The following is a 20270-nucleotide window of genomic DNA, read 5'->3' on the forward strand; positions in this document are numbered from 1 at the left end:
TGGTTTACGTGCAGTTCCCTGGGACCTCAATGAGATCACTCCTCACCTTTTCTGCACTCGGAGGGGAATTCTCAGAAAAACAGAACAAGTTTCTGCAATCAGCCCTTGTAGTTTAACCCTTCCTTGGCTACAGAGTCTGAGGATCACAGTCCTTCTGCTAAAATGGAAAGCAGTTCCCAGATGGGTCTGACCAAACCTCTGCACAATTTATCCAACTACAGTCAGTCAGATTCCCGCAGGTCCGTTTCCAGCAGCACTTGGGCTGTTGACAGCTCCATCACTCAGACTGCAGCAGTTCAAGATGACAGCTCACTATCACTTTCTCAAGGACACATAGGGATGGGCAATAAATGCTGGCCAGGCAGTGAGATCCATACCACTTGAATGAAAATAAGACCACACTGAGCCAAGTTGCACACAGTAAAGTTTCACTAATTGAACAAGATAAATAACTGGTTTGTCTGTTTTGTAGTGACCAAGGTGAATACCAGCAAGGACCCCTGCTCATCTTTGAACAGCGCCCCCCACTTCCATCTGATCAAGCAGCGGGAACCTAAACAGCACAACGGAACAATGCCAGCATAAACAGGCAGGAGGCTGGAAGAACACAGCAAGCAGGCAGCATCAGGAGGTGAAGTCAATGTTTCGGGTGCAACCCTTCTTCAGGACTTGGGGGGTGGGTGTGGGGGGGGAGCTGCAGATAAAGCGGGTGGCGGGGGCAGGGTGGTGAATTGGGGATAGGTGAACACAGGCAGAGAATATGATTGGGCAATGGGAGGAATGAATTTGGTAGGTGGCAGGGAGTGTTGGAAGGAAGGGGGAGGGGCTGGGAAAGGATTTAGAGGATGGGGAATGGGAAGGGGGTTTATTTGAAAATTGAGAACTCAAATGTTGAGTCCTCTGGACACTCAACATTGAGTTCTCCAATTTCAAATAATCTCCCTTCCCAATTGACTTCACCTCCTGATGCTGCCTGGCTTGCTGTGTTCTTCCAGCCTCCTGCCGGTCTGCGTTGGATTCCAGCATCTGCAGTTTTTTGTCTTTGCACAAACAAGGCAGCATTCCAATGATGCACAAGGCTTTAAATGGTCAGTGGGAGACAGGACAAGTGCTCCCCCAACCCCCCCACCCCAAGGCAACATGCTACCGATGACCAGCTGAACCAGAAATCAGTGCAATAAACCATTAACATTCATTTCAAGTGCAAGAGATCACTCTTATCAAAACAAAGACTCAACATTTTGGCAGACATGAGTCAGTTCAATTCAACTTGGAGGCATGTGGAAAATGCGTCTTATACAACAATGATCTGGAACCAGGATCAAATTACAACAGCAACTTCTGATTTAGTCCTGGTCACAGTGAAGAGAGCTCGCCAAGGTTCAAAAACAAAAAATAATCTCAATTGTGAACACCTGAGTGCAGTGCTAATCAGAGAGAGCAATCTGATTAGGACATACCAAGAATTGTTAACTGCTGTGATACCATCAGCACTCGCACAGAAATGACCCATGAATCTTGTATGATTGGGCCTGGAATGAGGAAATCCCCAACAAGCCTAAATGAGTACCTCAGTCCTTCCACATTGTGAAGTTAATGATTAAGCTTTAGTTTATAGAGTGCCTTGTTTCATACTGTGTCCTTGCAAATCTAGGAGGTCAGGCAACAGATTGAAAAGTACAATTCAAATCCATTGGTCTATTCAGGATATCACACCACCCTACGTGTCCACCATCTGTTTAAAAACTCTTGTGTGGGCTGCATGTGGATTCTTATCCTTCAGAAAAATGATCAACACACATACAACGAAATTCTGGCCAGGCACTCAAATACCATGATTATTATCTCCTGAGATTGTTAAAACAAGTAAACTGCAATATAACACACCAAGGGAAGGAATCAGCAATTGTCTAAAAAGCATATAAAATGGATTAAAAATGGCCCACTTTGGTTACATCACATTTAGCCTGAAGGAAATTGCATCATATGAGTTTGCTTGGAAGAACTTCCACATTTTTATAACATTTGGAAATACAATATTCATAAAAGGTGGATCAGCTGCAGTTTACTAACTGGGAACGTTAGCCTTGTAACAAAGTAAATTAAACCTACCAACAGAAACCTTATGTCAATGTGCTGAATGGATTTACACTTTATGGGGAACTTACTGAAGGGGACAGGAGTCCAGTAACTGGCTGTTGACCAGTGGTGAGGGCTCAGCACTGCCTGTCCACAGGAGGACCCCCCTCCTTGCATTAAACACCCATCAGGCAGTAAGTGGGCACCAAGACGACTGTGGTTGGAAACCGGTCAGCCAGAGGGAGTCACAGAATTGTTACTGCGCAGAGGAAGGTTATTTTACTACACCAGCTCTGAGCATTTTAATTTAGTGCCAATCCCATGAAACCCTGCACATTGATTATGTAAATATAAACATCCATGATTTGCATTTATTTAAGAAAGGACGTAAGGAGAAATCCGGCAACTACAGATCGATGAGTCTGATGTCAGTGGTGGGTAAGTTGTTGGAGGGGATTCTGAAAGTAAGGATTTAAATGCATGTGTAGAGGCAAGGACCGATGAGGGATAGTCAGCATGGTTTTGTGCAAGGGACATTGTGTCCCACTAACTTGAGTTTTTTTTGAGGACTTAATCAAAAGGCTTATGAGGGCAGTCTGGTAGACATTGTCTACATGGCCTTTACTAAAACCTGGCCAACGGTTCATATAGTTGACTAATTAGTAAAGAAACATGGGATTCAGTGAGCTTGCTATTTGGATAAAAAATTGGCTTAACAGCAGAAGCCAGGGGTGGTGGTGGAGGGTTGTTTTTCAGACTTGAGACCTGTGATCAGTAGTGTCCCACAGGGATCGGTGCTGGGTCCACTGTTTGTCATTTATATAAATGATTTGGATGAGAATTTATGAGGCATGGTTAGCAAGTTTGTGGGTGACACCAAAACTGGTCATGATTTGGAGGTGTCAGTGTTGGACTGGGCTGGACAAAGTAAAAACAATCAAACAACACCAGGTTGTAGTCCAACAGGTTTATTTGGAAGCACTAGCTTCGAGGATGAAGAGGCAGCACTCCGAAAGCTAGTGCTCCCAAATAAACCTGTTGGACTATAACTTTGTGTTGTGTGATATTTGACTTTGTCCAAAATTGGTGGCATAGTAAACAGGGAGGGCTATCGAAGATTACAAAGGGATCTTGGTCAATTGGGCCAATGGGCCGACGTGTGGCAGATGGAGTTTAACTTTGATAAATGTGAAGTATTGCATTTTGGTGAAACAAAAGGGCAGGATTTATACATTTCATTGTCGGGTCCTGGGTTGTGTTGTCAAACAGGGAGACCTTGGGACTCCTACATAATTCTCTGCAATTTGCATCACAGGTAGACAGGATGGTTAAGAAGGTATTTAGCGCGCTTGCCTTCATTGCTTGGACCTTTGAGTACATGGGTTGAGACGTCATGTTGAGGTTGTGCAGGATGTTTTTTTTTTAGATTAGATTACATTACAGTGTGGAAACAGGCCCTTCGGCCCACACTGACCCGCCGAAGCGAAACCCACCCATGCCCCTACATTTACCCCTTACCTAACACTACGGGCAATTTAGCATGGCCAATTCACCTGACCCTGCACATCTTTGGACTGTGGGAGGAAACCGGAGCACCCGGAGGAAACCCACGCAGACACGGGGAGAACGTGCAAACTCCACACAGTCAGTCGCCTGAGGCGGGAATTGAACCCGGGTCTCAGGCGCTGTGAGGCAGCAGTGCTAACCACTGTGCCACCGTGCCGCCCAAATGCCACCGTGTTGGTGAGGACTCTTTTGGAGCACTGTGTACAGTCTGGTCTCCCTGTTCTAGGAAGGATATTATTAAACTGGAGAGGGTTCAAAAGATTTACCAGATGTTGCTGGGTCTGGAGGGTTTGAGTTATAAGGAGAGGCTGGGAATGAGCTGTTTGAAATGTTTTACGTGTTGGAAAAAATAGAAATTTGTGGGAGACCAGGAATCATCAAAATATAACAACCTTGACTACATCCAGGAGGTCCTCGCAACATGACGGGCTCAATGGGGTAGACATGGAGAAGATGTTTCTGCTTCTTGAGGATAAAAAAAAGCAGGAGCCATCAACATAAAACAGTCACCAATAAATCCAGGGGGGAATTCAGGAGAAACATCTTTACCTAGAGAGTGATTGGATTGTTGAACTAACACAGGGTTTGGTGAAATTTGAATTCCCCCCCAAAAAAATTTGGAATTAAAAACTTGTCTATCACTACATCCACAAATACCTAGTCCCTCCAGCACTGACACTCAGTAACAGCAGTGTGCACTCAGATATACTGCAAAAATTCACCAAGGCTCCTCAGACAGCATCTTCCAAACCCACGACTACTTCAACCTAGAAGGACCAGGATAGCAGATACAGGTGTCCCCCACTATCTGAAAGTAGAACATTTCTGTGAAACCACTTGTAAGCCAAAATGGTGTAAAGCAAAGAAGCAACTACCATTAGTTTACATGGGAAACATTTTGAACGCTCCTAGACCCAAAGCATAACCTACCAAATAACACAAAACCTCAACTAACACCATCATATTATACAGGCTGGAGGAGGTTGGGGTGGTGGGAGGTACAGGAGACTGGGGTGTAGGAGGGAGAGAGAGAGGGAGAGGGAGAGAGGGGGAGACAGAGACAGAGACAGAGACAGAGACAGAGACAGAGACAGAGACAGAGACAGAGACAGAGACAGAGACAGAGACAGAGACAGAGACAGAGACAGAGACAGAGACAGAGACAGAGACAGAGACAGAGACAGAGACAGAGACAGAGACAGAGACAGAGACAGAGACAGAGACAGAGACAGAGACAGGGACAGAGACAGAGACAGGGACAGAGACAGAGACAGAGACAGAGACAGAGACAGAGACAGAGACAGAGACAGAGACAGAGACACACACACCCCTTCGGACACATCTTGCTAACGGTGCATGAAATAAATGGGATAAAGCACAGGTGTTCACAGAGACATTTCAACGCTGCGGCAGCTCGATGCTGAGTGTAGTTCCCGGGCAAGGTGCTTGGCGAAACCACTCTCACTGCACAAGCTTTTTTGTAAAAGTGAAACTCCTCTTTCAGTTCGGAAAAACAGGTACTAAAGGTCTTTCTGGAAAGCGAATTGGCATAAAATGAATATTTGAAAAGCGGAGGATACCTATACATGGAACATTCTAGGTTTGTGTAAAGATTTGTAGCTCGGGTTCTGGTTGCTGTGGTTGTGGGTATGTTCACCGAGCTGGGAAGTTGGTTTGCAGACGTTTTGTCCCCTGTCTCGGTGCCATCTTCGGTGCTTTGGAGCCTCTTGTGAAGTGCTGCTGTACTGTCTCTTCTGGAGTTTATTTGGTTCAGTTCCTGCTGCTTCCACTTGTTCATTGTAGAGGCTGGTATATTGGGTCCAGGTCTATCGGCTCCATCAACAAACACATAGACCCGGACTCAATATATCGGCCTCTGCAACAAACAATCAGAGACAGCAGGAACTGAACCAAATAAATTCCAGAAGAGACAGTACAGCAGCACTTCACAGGGGGCTCCAAAGCCCTGAAGATGGCACCAAGACAGGGGACAAAACGCCTGCAAACCAACTTCCCAGCTCAGTGAACATACCCACAACCACGACATAAATGGGAACACCACCCTCTGCAAGTTCCCCTCAGAGTCACTCACCATCCTGACTTGGAAATATATCGCTGTTCCTTCACTGTCACTGGGACAGAACCCTGGAATACCCCCCTACGGAGGGTCTACCTAAAGCACGTGGACTGCAATGGTTTGAAAAATCACCTCGCCTGGACCCAGACAGCGATGCCCACAACCCGTGAACAAATTAGAAAAAACATCATGGTCACATTTGCCAATAAGATAGTAGCTACAGTACATTAATTAGTCACTAGTGGTTCACCAGCACATTCCCCAGGGTAATTAGGAACAGTAATAAAACATTGGCCTTGCCAGCAACACATACATCCTGTGAACAGTATTTTTAAAAAAATGCTTTGGGACAAAGATGTGAAAGATGTTTATAGAAATGTAAGTTTTCTCTCTGTCTAGTCCATACCACCCTAGGTTCTACAGCTGCAATTATAAAATCCACATACATAAATATTAATGCATAATAATTATAAATGGTGGATTATGTAAAAACAACTAGAAGACATTGAACAGTTTGGATCCTTCTGGAATAAAAAGGGTTGTTTGCCTTTTGCACTGTGAGACTGTTTCCTAGCAACCCTGGCTTGGTTTGACACTGCTTCAAAGAAAGACAAAAAAAAGGAAAAAAAGAGGAAAACTGTAAGAAAGAGAAATAGCAGGAAGGTTCAGAAAGGCACTCTATTAGTCAACCCAGTCAGTTCAACACCTCAGTATTTGGTCTGCCTTACAAACTCTGAAAAAATCGAATTGTAACCCCTATCCAAAAACTGGGATCCATTTTGATTTCTAATCAATTTATCACTAATACATAACTATCAACAATTTGATTTTGTCAACGAGCAGCTCGGTGTACTACAAGAATTCATCAATCTCTAACCTTTATTTAGAGACCATTGAGGATGCTTTGCCTTTGTTTTATTTCAGGTATCACTTCAGCAGTGTCAGTGTCGTCACATGCGTGCACACGCACTCTATGTTCAGGGTTAAAAGTGTTCCAATTCGAATTATGGATTATAAAACTTGGATATAAAACAGTTTGGTCACTTGTTTTAAGGATGAGTTATATTATTATAAAGAGATTATTTATAGTTTATTGATGAAAGGAGCTGGAGATCTCTCTTATTCTGGATAGCAACACCAAAGAGAAACAATTGGTCATCTCAGCGATTAGATTTACACATTTACATAACCAATAGAATTCTAACTGGATGAGACAAGTGAAATGCAAGAAGGATGATCCTGGTGACCAGGGAGAGCAGAACGAGGAGGTCACAGTCAAAGACATGGGGTAGGCCATTTTGGCCTGAAATGAGGAGAACCTGCTTGACCCAGAGAGTGGGGAGTTCTCTGCCACAGAAAGCATCGAGGCTGAAACACTGAATATTTTCAAACAGTTAAATATAGTTCTTGGGACTAAAGGAATCAAAGGGCATGGTGATGAAGTGGGAACAAGGGACTGAGTTGAATGATCAGCCATGATCATTCTGAATAATGGAGCAGGCTCGAAGGGCCGAATGGCCTACTCCTTCTCCTGTTTACTCTGGTGTTACTGTTGCATGAAAAAACTCGAAGAAATGAGGGGGCGTTTAGAACAAATACCTCACATTGATGGAGATGAGAACATGGACATTGTTACCAAGAGTTCATTTCTGAACAGTTAGAAACTAAACTCAAAGCAAAAGAAACCCACAGAATTATTACAACATGAAAGGAGACCATTTGGCCCATCATGACTGCACTGGCCCTAGTGCCATTCTGTCTTTTCCCCATTCCCTTGGACAGTGTTTAAATAAAAACAATCAATCAGTCAATACCCTCTCAAAAGCCTCAACTGAACCAGCAGAAATCTTGGAGAAACAGTTCCATTTGAAGAGCAGAATGGGAGCTTATTGAGTTAAGAGAATAAGACTAGACAACTCCAATGGGGCAGTCTGAGTCTGGGCCTGAATGGCCTCTCAATGACGAGAGCTACAAACGCAAGGCTGGCATGCTCATCCTTGACCAAGCACTGGTTAGGTCCTCCCTGGTGAATTCTTCAGCCCTGGGAACCATACTCTATGAAAACTACCCTGGCATTGTCCCAGGACATGGAGGAGATTGACTAAAACAGTGCAAGTAATGAGGAACTTCAGTGATTGGAGCGAGAGTGGAGAAGCTGGGGCTGTTTTACTTTACAGTAGAGATGGTGAATGGGATATTTGATACAAATGTTCAGAGTCAGCAAGACTTGCATAGAATAAACACGAAGAAACTATTTCCACGAGGACTGAAATCGCAGATTATTGACAAAATTCCTGAGGGAAGACTGTTTCTTTTCACACAAAGTTATGGTCTGGGCTGAACTGTCTGAAAAGGTACTGGAGGGAAAAGGAACAGCCAAAGGGAATGGAGGGGTTATTTGGAAAAGAAAATTGTGGATGGTCATAGGAAAGACTAAATGAGGAATTATTTCAAAGAGCCAGCACAAGGAAGCTGCTGAGAGTTCTGAATGTATGAATCTCACTGCTGCACACATACTGCCCACAGAGAGTTTAAACTCAGATTCACTGGTCTCACATTGGTCGTGAAATATCTAATTAATCAGCTTCCTTTCAGCAGGAAACTCAAAAGCAATCCTGTCGGTATCTGCATTCAATGCTTCCCACTGTTTGCAGCTCAACACCATCAAGCTATCATCTCAGCCCCACTTACTAGGACAAAGGTTGTACCACTCGCTTTAAATCATTTACAGCAATGCAACTACTGCAGCTCTATTGCTTCCCCAGTCACCATGCTTTGCTGCAAAATAACCCACAACTACAGGCAGTCACGTTGCATAGAATTTATAACGCATTCACAGACCACGTGACCCAACTGGTCCATATGCTGTTTCGTCTCTTCCCACCCTATTGACACAACCAGTCGTCCCTTTCTGTCTCCTGTGTATATCCTGATTTGAGGAGCCGGTGTTGAACTGGGGTGAACAAAGTAAAAGAAAAATCACACAACACCAGGTTTAGTCCAACAGTTGGACTATAATCTGGTGTTGTGAGATTTTAAATTCTGTGTATATTCAGTATTTACGATATTTACCTGAATTGTCCCATATGAGAGTGCATGCCACATTCTCTGGATAACGATATTTCTACTGAATTCACTGCTGAACGAATCAGTGACTATGTTCAACTTAAGGATCCTAGTTATGGCCTCTGGAGGATCTAGAAAAATCTAACCTAAAATTAACCTGAAATAATTCTCCCACGCTATCTCAGTTTGTGTTTGGGAGAGGACTCCTGCATCTTCACTGTGGTTTTAGTGTTGTCCTATGTAAACCTTTTCCACACCCTCCCCAGTGACTCTACATCCTACGGGGCACTGTGGGGCCTGATCATTTTCAGAACTGAAAACAGAAGCCATTGACAAGACTGGTTCATCAAGCCTGCTCATAGCTGGATGTCTGGACAGCTGTGACTAGAACACTGACTCCCCAATTTACACCAACCTAAATAACCCAAACAGCATCAGAAACAAACAGTTCAGTACAGGTTTACCACAAATGACAGCTGCACATCTAGAGAGACCACAATAAACAGATTACAACCTCCATAACGAAGCATAAACCAAACACTGATGCTAGATCAGGGAACATCTCAGTTTCAACATTTTCTTTCGGGTTCCCAAATCATGAATGGTCTCATCACTGCAACACCACACACACCGAGCACCCCCACCTCCAGTCTGACAACCTTCCAAGATCTCCAGTCTCTTGCACACACACCCCCCCAACATTAATCACTTCACGAATAGAGTTCATGCCTTCAGCTTCCTCAACCCTCAGTTCTGGAATTCCCTCCTGAGACTCTTCTATTCATATCTCTTGCTTTAAGAGTTTTTAAAACATGCAGCTATCCCAACATTTGCTTATGCAGCTTAGATTAAAAGTTTGATTCATTTAAACATTTAACCATGTTAAAAAGGTGCTGCATAAAGTCATAAATCATTATTGAACCAGCATCCACTGTTAATTGACAAAACTGTTGCAGGTTTCATAGATCTGGTTGCCTTTGCTCTGTCATTAACCAGGAACTTCCTCAGCAGTTCAGCTATCTAATAACAATCCTCAATTCACAGCCTTTGTATAAATCAAACATAGCTTCTCATTTAAAAACTGACATCAATAAATACAGTTTCCACTTCAATAAAAAGGAGGGTCTGACATTCACTCCCCTCCATCACTTGTTTCTCTCTTGCTCCGAGAATTGCACTGACTGGTTGCCTTTGGGATTTTGGGAGACTCATTGCCTTCATTTTGTCAATTCCAGTTTCACAAAAAATTACAATCAAAAGCAAAACTACCGCAGATGCAGAAAAAGTGGAATAAGAGCAGGTCATTCTGGAACAGAACATTCTGCAGAGAAGTCGGGCTAACCTGTCATCTCAATAGAGGGTCACAGACCTGAAACTCCAATTCTCAGAGTCATACAGCTCAGAACCAGACCTTTCAGTCTAAGTCATCCATGCCAACCAAGTCTCCCAAACTGAACTTATCCCATTCGCCTGAATTTGGCCCATATCCCTCTAAACATTTCCTCTCCATGTACCTGTCCAAATGTCTTGTAAATGTTTTTACTGTACCTGCATCTATCACTTCCTCTGGAGATCCATTCCACATACACATCACACTATGTGAAAAGGTTGCTCCTCATGGCTTTTTTGAATCTTTCTCCTCTCACCTTAAAATTATACTTCCTAGTTTTGAACTCCACTAGCCTGTGGAAAAAACCTTTGCTATTCACTTTATTTATGACTTTACAAACCTCTGCAAGGTCACCCCTCAATCTCGTGCACTCCAGTGAAGAAAGTCCCAGCCAATCCAACCTCACCTTATAACTTAAAACCCCAGTCACGGTAACACCCTGGTAAATCTTTCTGCAACTCTCCAATTTAATTATATCTTTCCTATAGTAGGGCAATCCAGAATAGGCACATGGAAGTTAATACAGTGGAGGGTATGTAGTCTGACCTTAGAGTAAGATAGAAGGCCAGCACAACAGAGGGCCGAAGGGTCTATACTGTTCTATGTTCTAATTGAACTGCATTTCTGTTTTTATTGCTCAATAGATCATTAGCTCACACTCTAGTTCGCTGTCATTTCTGAGGCAGCCAATATAGCTCCAGCACAAGGAATTTTGAGTGGGAGCAGCAGCAGAATTTAAAGGAACCCGGAAGGCTACAGCTAAGGTGAGACAGTTTGTTTCAAAATTACTTACCGGTAGCGGGCAGCGGTGTTTTTTTTTCTCTTCACAGAAAGAGAGGGAGCAGCAGGGGGAAGTGACGAAGACCAGAGGGGCAGCCGGGTAGGTTTTTTCCCTATAAAAGCGCGCAGGAGAAGATCGGATGGTCGGATACTTGGTAGTGTGGATGAGCAGAGGGATCTTGGTGTCCATGTACACAGATCTTTGAAAGTTGCCACCCAGGTAAATAGTGCGGTGAAGGAGGCATATGGCGTACTGGCTTTTATTGGTAGAGGAATTGAGTTCCGGAGTCCTGAGATCATGTTGCAGTTGTATAAGACTCTGGTGCGGCCGCATCTGGAGTATTGTGTGCAGTTTTGGTTGCCATACTATCGGAAGGATGTGGAAGCACTGGAACGGGTGCAGAGGAGGTTTACCAGGATGTTGCCTGGTATGGAAGGAAGATCATATGAGGAGAGGCTGAGGCACTTGGGGCTGCTTTCATTGGAGAAAAGAAGGTTTAGGGGTGACTTGATAGAGGTGTACAAGATGATTAGGGGGTTAGATAGGGTTGACAGTGTGAACCTTTTCCCGCGTATGGAGTCGGGTATTACAAGGGGGCATAGCTTTAAATTAAGGGGTGGTAGGTATAGGACAGATGTTAGGGGTAGGTTCTTTACTCAGCGAGTCGTGAGTTCATGGAATGCCCTGCCAGTAGCAGTGGTGGACTCTCCCTCTTTATGGGTATTTAAACGGGCATTGGATAGGCATATGGAGGATAGTGGGCTAGTATAGGTTAGGTGGGCTTTGGATCGGTGCAACATCGAGGGCCAAAGGGCCTGTACTGCGCTGTATTCTTCTATATTCTATGTACAATCTACATCGAGCAGGATTAAGAGACCCGAATAGCCTGTTCCCAGTTTGTATGACAGTAGACACCGTCAGAATGGAGTTACGATGAGGCTCACCCTCTGTCCCTGGATCACAACTATGTGGGATTTAGTCACGGGTCTTCAGGCCACAGTTCAGGGTCAGGAAGGCCACGCTGAGGGAGTGCTGCTCTGTCTAAGATACTGTCATTGATGCAACATTAAATCACTGCCCCATATGCCCTTTGTACTGGGTGAAAACAATCCCATGGTGTTATTTTAAAAAAAGGGGATCATTTTACTCTGTGCTTGGCTCAATGTTCCTTTAACTAGAATTATTTGAGCAGGTGACCTGATCACTGGCAGCCATCAATTTGTGGGATCTTGCTATGTAGAAATTGGCTGCCAAGTATTACATTACAATGAGGATGTCACTTCAAACAGATCTTAATTGTTTATAAAGAGCTTTGGGGTGCCTGAGCATGACAGGTGCTATGGTAATCTGTAACAAGCTTCCAATTTACCTGCAGGGTGTCCTGTATAAGAGGGGGCTGTTTAGCTCAGTTGGCTGGACAGCTCGTTTGCAGTGCATGTTATGCAAACAGCATGGATTCAATTCCCACACCAGCTGAGGTTCCTATGAAGGGTTTTCCTTTTCAACCCCTCCCCTCACCCTGAGGCATGGTGACCCTCAGGTTAAACCCCCACTAGTTATCCCTCTGGTATAATTTGGCAAAACTATAGCAACCTTACTTTCTGCAAAGTATACAATAGCAAAAGGAAAACCACATGACCCAAAACGCAAGAGCACAGCATCATCCCATAAACTGTTCACAAGGATCAAGATTACAGTCCAAAGAGCCTGGAGAACAGGGCAGGATGTATGACTCAGTTGCAGAGAATGGTGCAGCTGAAAGCAGCAATTCACCCTGAGTATAATGTGAGGGACATGGGCTAGGAGCAGGCAGCTGGGACTTGTTTAGTTTGGGATTATGGTCAGCATGGACTGATTGGACCAGAGGGTTGATTTCCGCGCTGTCTGACTCAATGGTGTATACACATCACCCAACCAAACAAAATCAGGTAGTGTCCTATTTTTCCCACAACTCACCAGTGACTGGAGCTTCAATGTCCAGCATTGTCTTCTCTTGATGGAGAATGGATGCTCCTTCTGTTATAATCCTCATTGCTGCAGCCTCCTCCACTCGGCCCTCTTTCGTAAGATGAGCCTTAAGCACGTCCACACGTGGCTTCCCATCGTGGTCAAAGACCTCCTTAACTGTCAACCGGTGGCTGGGAGGGAAGGGAACGGCTGTGGGGAGAAAGGGAATATGATATCACCATGTGTCACACCAACCCGCAAAACTTCAAGATCAGCCAGCCTTACAGGGATCAAACTGTAATCATTGTCTACTTCCCAATACTTTGAAGCACTCTTTACTAAACATCTGCACAATGAAATTAAAACACAAAGTTTTTACATAACCTCCTGTCAAATTACATGTCGTGGGTTCAAGTTGCACTCACACAGAGATTCGAGGATAAAATCTCAGCTGTCACTCCCAGTGTGACATCGAGGAAGTGCTGTGTGTTGGAGGTGACAACTTTCAGAGAAGATCCCAAATCGAGGCTCCATCCAGCCTCCTGCCCAAGGTGACGGATAGACTCTATACTTCCAAAGAACAAGAAAGCTGCCTTCAATGCTCTGACTGATAACAATGGCCTTTATTGCCTGGTTATGGGAAGCTGTTTCGTAAAAATTGGTTGTTGCATTTCCAATATTGAACAGTGACTACACTGCAAAACATACACCACTGATTGTGAATCATCTCAAAGTGTTCTGATGTCAAGAAAGGCACTATTTAAATGCAAATGTCTTTTTCTTCCAAAGGAAAGTGGAATGATCAATAATTGTTTACAAGGGCTTCAGTTATTCCGATCAATAGGTTTTACATCTGCTCTTTCCAGAAGGAACATGCTTGACGTCAGTGGCACAAGGCTTAACAATATTAATCAGAGCTGATATACATAGAGGAAAGCCAGGTTAATGATCAGGTAATTTCTGGTAATTCCACATGACTCCAATGCCTACTCGACAGCAAGAGATTGTGGCCATTCCTGACAGTGCAGCAGCAGCCAGTGGAAACACTATCATCCGAGCTCTGAGCTCAGAGATACTCCAGTGCTTGAGCACACTATTTCAAGCAGACACTCCAGTGCATTACTGAGCGATGCTGCACTGTCAGAGGTACCACCTCTCACCTGAGGTTGTTACATGCTGCACCATTCCTGAGAATTAAGCAAACCAAAGGTTATTTTCTTTGGGAAGTCTCACAATACATATTGGTGGTTATAGTATTGTCGGTGAACAATTCTTAATGCTTTGTACTTAGTGTCTATCCAGGCATGGCAGCGTTTTATTGGTTACTGTTAGTGCTGCTCAGCTTTGTCACCTGGGTACCTTTCTACACTGAAATAAATGTACAGTAGCAGCTGCATCATCGACAAGGCACAAGTCAGGAGTGTAACGGCATACTCCCCACTTGGTTGGATGGAGACAGCTCCAACAACACTCAAGAAGCTTGACACCATCCAGGACAAAGCAGCCGCTTGATTGGAACCACATCCACAAAAATCCAGTCCCTCCACCATCAACGATCAGTAACAGCAGAGTGTACCATCTACAAGATACACTGCAATAACTCAAGGTCCCTCAGAGATCACCTTCCAAGCATATAACCACTACCCTGAAAAAGGACAAGGCAGCAGACACAGAGGAACACCACCACCTGCAAGTTTTCCCCCTCCATGTGACAAAAATCAGTTTAGCATTTGCAGCTAATACAGGACTGATTTACTTTAAAAAAAAATGCAGCTCTTTTGACCGTGTTATTTGTTTGCAAATGTCTCAATATTTTATGGCCACTGATAATCTCACTTACTTTTCATCCATATGAACATGATCTATTTAATTATCTAGTCATACAGAAGGACTGATGAACCATTTATCATGCTTGTTTTTTTTAAATAATCTATTTCTGGTAACTGTAATTTTTAGACAAAGAAATGAATTAACCAACACAACTAATATGAAGTGGGAACTTTATTTTAAAAAAGAAATCAGCTCATTTGAATTAAGCAACTTTGAATTCAGAGCACACAGGAGTATTCAATCGTTGAAATAGTCATTGGTCTTACACAGCAATAGTCCAGCCAAAACAATTCAGTCCTTTACTTAAAGTACAAAAATACCTCAACAGGTTGTTGTGGTTCTGTTCGCCGAGCTGGGAATTTGTGTTGCAGACGTTTCGTCCCCTGTCTAGGTGACATCCTCAGTGCTTGGGAGCCTCCTGTGAAGCGCTTCTGTGATGTTTCCTCTGGCATTTATATTGGTTTGTCTCTGCCGCTTCCGGTTGTCAGTTCCAGCTGTCCGTTGCAGTGGCCGGTATATTGGGTCCAGGTCGATGCGCTTAATTGATTGAATCTGTGGATGAGTGCCATCCCTCTAGGAATTCCCTGGCTGTTCTCTGTTTGGCTTGTCCTATAATAGTAGTGTTGTCCCAGTCGAATTCATGTTGCTTTCATCTGCATGTGTGGCTACTAAGGATAGCTGGTCATGTCGTTTTGTGGATAGTTGGTGTTCATGGATGCAGATCGTTAGGACAAACAGGAAGACAGCTAATGACAGCTCGGCGAACAGAACTACAACAACGAGCACCCGAGCTACAAATCCTCTCACAAACTTTGAACTTCAACAGGTTATGTGGAGATTACTCAATGTTAATTCTACTTCCATGCAGTTAATTGCTGCTAATTTTGAAGACATTGTCATGAACAGTGTTTTCTCGAGTCTCTATAACTGTTAAAAACTGGAATTAATATTTTACTAAGAGACACTCCCTTTGAAATTCTAAACTTGCTTTAAGCAAAAATACTAAATTTGGTCACATTTCAAAAGCTGCAACAGTTCTGTAACTATGCAAGTAAGACAGGTATTTTTCAAATCAGTAACTTAGCTGCAACTTTTAACTCAGTCCAAAATAAAAATCTCAAAAATGAAAACAAATTTGTTCCTGTCGGTCTCTTTATAAAAACAAATGAAAAAATAACTCTTAAGACTTCCACCACACAAAACATCAATCTCAATGCTCACTGGAGCAGCAAATGAGCAATAAAATATTCTGCCAGGCTCTGGGTTCTGACATTTACAGCCGCCTTCACTTCCTTCAGTCTGCATCTTGCTTTTCCTGTCTGTCAGACTGTCCTCACCTGTAACATTCTGACTTATAACCTTCCCTCGACATTCGCCAGTTTTACTATTTGCAAAGCTAACAAAGTTTCAAAGTGTGTTTCAAAATGACATTTGGTACTTCTTTTTCTTGTCAATCCACTTTCTCATAATATTTTTACTGAACTAGCGATGAGTAAGCAGTGATCTAAAGGTGGGCATCTGTGGATGTGAGTGAGTGTCTGACTGTGGGGATGGTGCGTGGATGATCTGACTAAACAAAAGTAATGTGAATTAACATAGCATCCCCAGTGTCGGAAAACATCTTTGATTGTTTTACAGGAGTATAAAGCAGCTAACAATGTAAGCCAAGCCACATGAAAGCCTGGCGAAAGAGGTAGGAGAAAAGGAGCATCTTAAAAGGTATTCTGAGGAAGGGTCACTCTGCCCGAAACGTTAACTCTAATTTCTGCTCCCGGATGCTGACAGACCTGCTGAGCTTTTCCAGCAATTTCTGTTTTGGTTTCTGATTTATAGCATCTGCAGTCCTTTCGGTTTTTAAAAAGAGAAGAGTTTATGGGGGGGAGAATTCCAGAGCTTGAGGGTCAGGAGGTTAAAGCCATGTCAGCCTTGCTGACAGTAGACAGATTAAGAGTGACTTGGAGGTGCACTGAGATCCACAAGACAGAACTCAATTCCTAGTACAACAGTAAGAGTCTCGGAATCCTAGTAAGAAATGTATTTGATTCAAGTTGCTATGAAGTGTCCTGCCAGTGGAATACAAACAGCTACAAAGGAATGTATTGTTCATTCTTCTATCTATTATCCAATTATAGCGTAATGTTTTGGGAAAATAACTACCTTCTAATACTGAGCCGTTTACATTAAACGTGGAACAGTCGCCACCAGGATTCAAATTTGTGATCAAAAACATAAACATCTCCACAGGTACAGGGGCTAGTGAAGCATGAACCAACTCAGGCTGACACAAAGCCAACACAAACAATGAGCTGCAACACTGATCAAGCCAGAGTGAAGTCAGAAAGTGCCTGTTACCCCAATGGGCTAAGAAGAAAAGTAACTTCACCTGCCCAAAAACTTTGTAATTCATTTGGAATTCTCAAGTCTCAGAAAGCAATCGTCAGATTGAAAAATTGGTGCACATACACTGGAGCTGCCGATTTCTCCCTTCCTGACACACGGGCACAGTGTCACAATCATGGACATAGTTACTGCCATCCCAGACCGATGGCGGTTAACCACGCTCACTACCACAGTCACAAACCTTGGAGCCAGTGATAAAGACTATTACACAGGACAAGTGCAAGAGTTGCAGTTCCCCAATCCCAGTCTGTGTCGAAGTTATCAACACAATCAGAGAAAGCGCACAAAACTGCTCAAATCTAATAAACCCATGTGCCAGAGGCAGGAAGATAGAGGGACAGAGATATGCATGCTGGGTGGGTTACCCATGTTTAATTGCCCCAGTGTTCAGGGATGAGAGTTAACCAGGTTAGCCAGGGTCTGAGTGGAATGTTCTTCGGAGGGTTGGTGCACACTCGATGGGCCAAATGGCCTCTATCTGCACTGTATGGATCCTACAATTCAATGACAATTAGTTATGGTTAATTAAGACGGGTGCAGTTTTTAAACTCTGGTATTTTTGTAAACAATTTACAAGTAAACTGGAAGATTTTCACGCAGCATTAAAACAGGCATGCTGAAGGTTACAGAATACAAAGTTTTTTTGAGAATAAACAAATTTTTAATATAAAAGGGTCACGCTGAAATACACTTTCACAGACTGGGCCCTATGGATATATACAGATAGTACCATGCAAAATATTCATTAAAAATACCCAGCAGCAACATGTCATTGTCAAACTCTGAACAAATACAGGTATAAACCATTGGGAATTGGTCCCCTGTAATACTATCAAAACACCACGTGAATTACAAAATGAAGAAATGAAGCTTGGTCTTCAATTGGTCAACAGAAACTGCTGCACATCAAAGACAGCCAAGGATGGCTCAGTGGTTAACAAACTGACTGTGGGATCTTGCTGTGTAGAAACTGGCAGCCTTGTTTTCCTTATTCTGACAGCAAATCCACATCAAACAAACATTTCCCAAAAGAGAGATCCTGAGTGATGAACAGGCATGCCGAAGGTTGCAGAAGACAAAGTTTTTTTGAGAATTAACCCTAAATTATTTCAGAAATGGTAGGAATTGATGTCCCAACTCCTAACAGCAGCTTCACCTGCCTCCTCACCATCTTAGCTTAATAACAAAGTTCTGTTAACTTTAACATGGCAAACTAAATGACCATGTCACAAATCAACGCAAGTCAGTACCTGACACACACACACTGACATGCGCACACACATGGAGACTCCGAGACAGACACACCTGACACAGAGGAAGGTGGTTGTGATTGTTGGAAATCAGTCTTCTCAGCTCCAGGACATCTCTGCAGGAATTCCTCATGGTAGTGTTCCACGCCCAGGCATCTCTAACTGCCTCATCAATGACCTTTCCTCCATCATAAGGTCAAATTCAGGGATGTTCACCAATGATTGCGCAACGTTCAGCACTATTTGCGACTCTCGGATACTGAAGCAGTCCATGTTCAGTTGCAACAAAATCTGACAAGTGATGAGTAACATTCACAACACACAAATGTCAGGCACTAACTACCTCCAACAAGAGACAAGCTAACCACTGCTCCTTGACTTTCGATGGTGTTACCATCACTGAATTCCCTCACTATCAACATCCAAGAGATTACCATTAATCAGAAACTCAACTGGACTTGCAGCAAACAAAGCAGGTCCAAGATCAAAGGATAGGAATACTGCGATGAGTAACTCCCCCCCTGACTCTCCAAAGCCTGCCCATCATCTAAAAGGCACAAGTCAGGAGTGTGATGGAATACTCCCCACTTATCTGGATGGGGCAGTGCCAACAGTACTCAAGAAGCTTGACACCACCCAGGACAAAACAGCCTGCCTGATTGGCACCACATCCACTCCCTCCACCACAGACACTCAGTACGCATTGCTGCTACTATCTATAGAATGTACTGCAGAAATTCACCAAGATCCTCAAACAGCAACTTCCAAACCCAAGACCACTTCCATCTAGAAGGATAAGGGCAGCAGAGACATGGGAACACCACCCCCTGCAAGTTCCCCTCCAAGCCACTCACCATCCTGACTTGGAAATATATCACCATTCCTCCAGTGTCACTGGGTCAAAATCCTGGAATCCCTCCCTAAGGGCATTCTGGGTCTACCCACAGCACGTGGACTGCAGCGGCTCAAGAAGGCAGCTCACCCCCACCTTCTCAAGGGGCAACTAGGGATGGACAACAAATACTGCCTAGCCAGTGATGTCCACATCCTATGAAAAGAAAAAGAAAACCCATGCAGTGTCCAGAGAGAGAGACAGACACAAAGGGAGACATAGGCATGCAGACAGACAGGCACAGTGCTATTTCAATGAAGAAAGAAACTAACTTAACCGTTCTCCAAACAGTAACCCCTGTCTGTGTTTGTGTTTAAGGAGCATCACTGATGCAGCTCAAGAACAATGTGACAAAGTCTGTACAACTGCCTCCAGCTCCTGCATTCCTTAGCAAAACATTTCTTGGTAAGCTTTGGAGCAGACATCTTTGGAAGCATAAAACAAAATATGGACTGATATTAGATATAGTTGGCAAACTTGGTGAGAGAAACAAAAAAACTGGACTGGCGCAGAAGCAAATATTCTTCTGATAGGGCATCTGAGTTCTGTAGGAGGGTCACTGGGCTGGAAACATTAACTCTGCTTTCTCTCCCCAGATGCTGCCTGATCTGCTGAGTATCTCCAGCAATTTCCATTTTTGCATCTGATACCTGGTTGGTTGAGGAAGAGGGAAGAGCATACCTCAGCCTGAAAGAAGCATTGTACCTGACAGGGAAATGTCTGGCGTCAACACTGAACAGCCCAGACTGATCGAGGCTCCATACTGCAGCTTTACTGTACCCTGATGTCATTTCAAAACTGTTAGCTCTTATACCAAGAAGATGGAAAATACAACAAAGGCAACACCTACAAACAGGCTGACATGAACGTTTTGTGGCTGGGCAAATCAGAATGAAATCCAGTTTTGTTAGGAAGCTCGCTTTGGGAGAGTGATTGTCCTTAATCAAGAGAATAACTGCTGGATGGAAGGGAGATGGCATTACGGCCTCAGG

The 20270-nt window shown here is 43.6% G+C and overlaps 1 protein-coding gene across 6 annotated transcripts in view; it reads right to left on the reverse strand.

Annotated features, from left to right (window-relative positions):
* The window catches only part of LOC122539543 (serine/threonine-protein phosphatase 2B catalytic subunit alpha isoform), a 306563-nt gene that overhangs the window by 178162 nt on the left and 108131 nt on the right, over nt 1-20270 (reverse strand). For all 6 annotated transcript variants that reach the window (XM_043674506.1, XM_043674511.1, XM_043674512.1 and 3 more), the window contains exon 2: nt 12916-13116. In XM_043674506.1, coding sequence (XP_043530441.1) covers nt 12916-13116 — 201 coding nt within the window. The remainder of the gene's footprint in view (nt 1-12915; nt 13117-20270) is intronic.

This window comes from Chiloscyllium plagiosum, chromosome 32 (genome assembly GCF_004010195.1).
Source record: "Chiloscyllium plagiosum isolate BGI_BamShark_2017 chromosome 32, ASM401019v2, whole genome shotgun sequence".
Taxonomy (NCBI): domain Eukaryota; kingdom Metazoa; phylum Chordata; class Chondrichthyes; order Orectolobiformes; family Hemiscylliidae; genus Chiloscyllium; species Chiloscyllium plagiosum.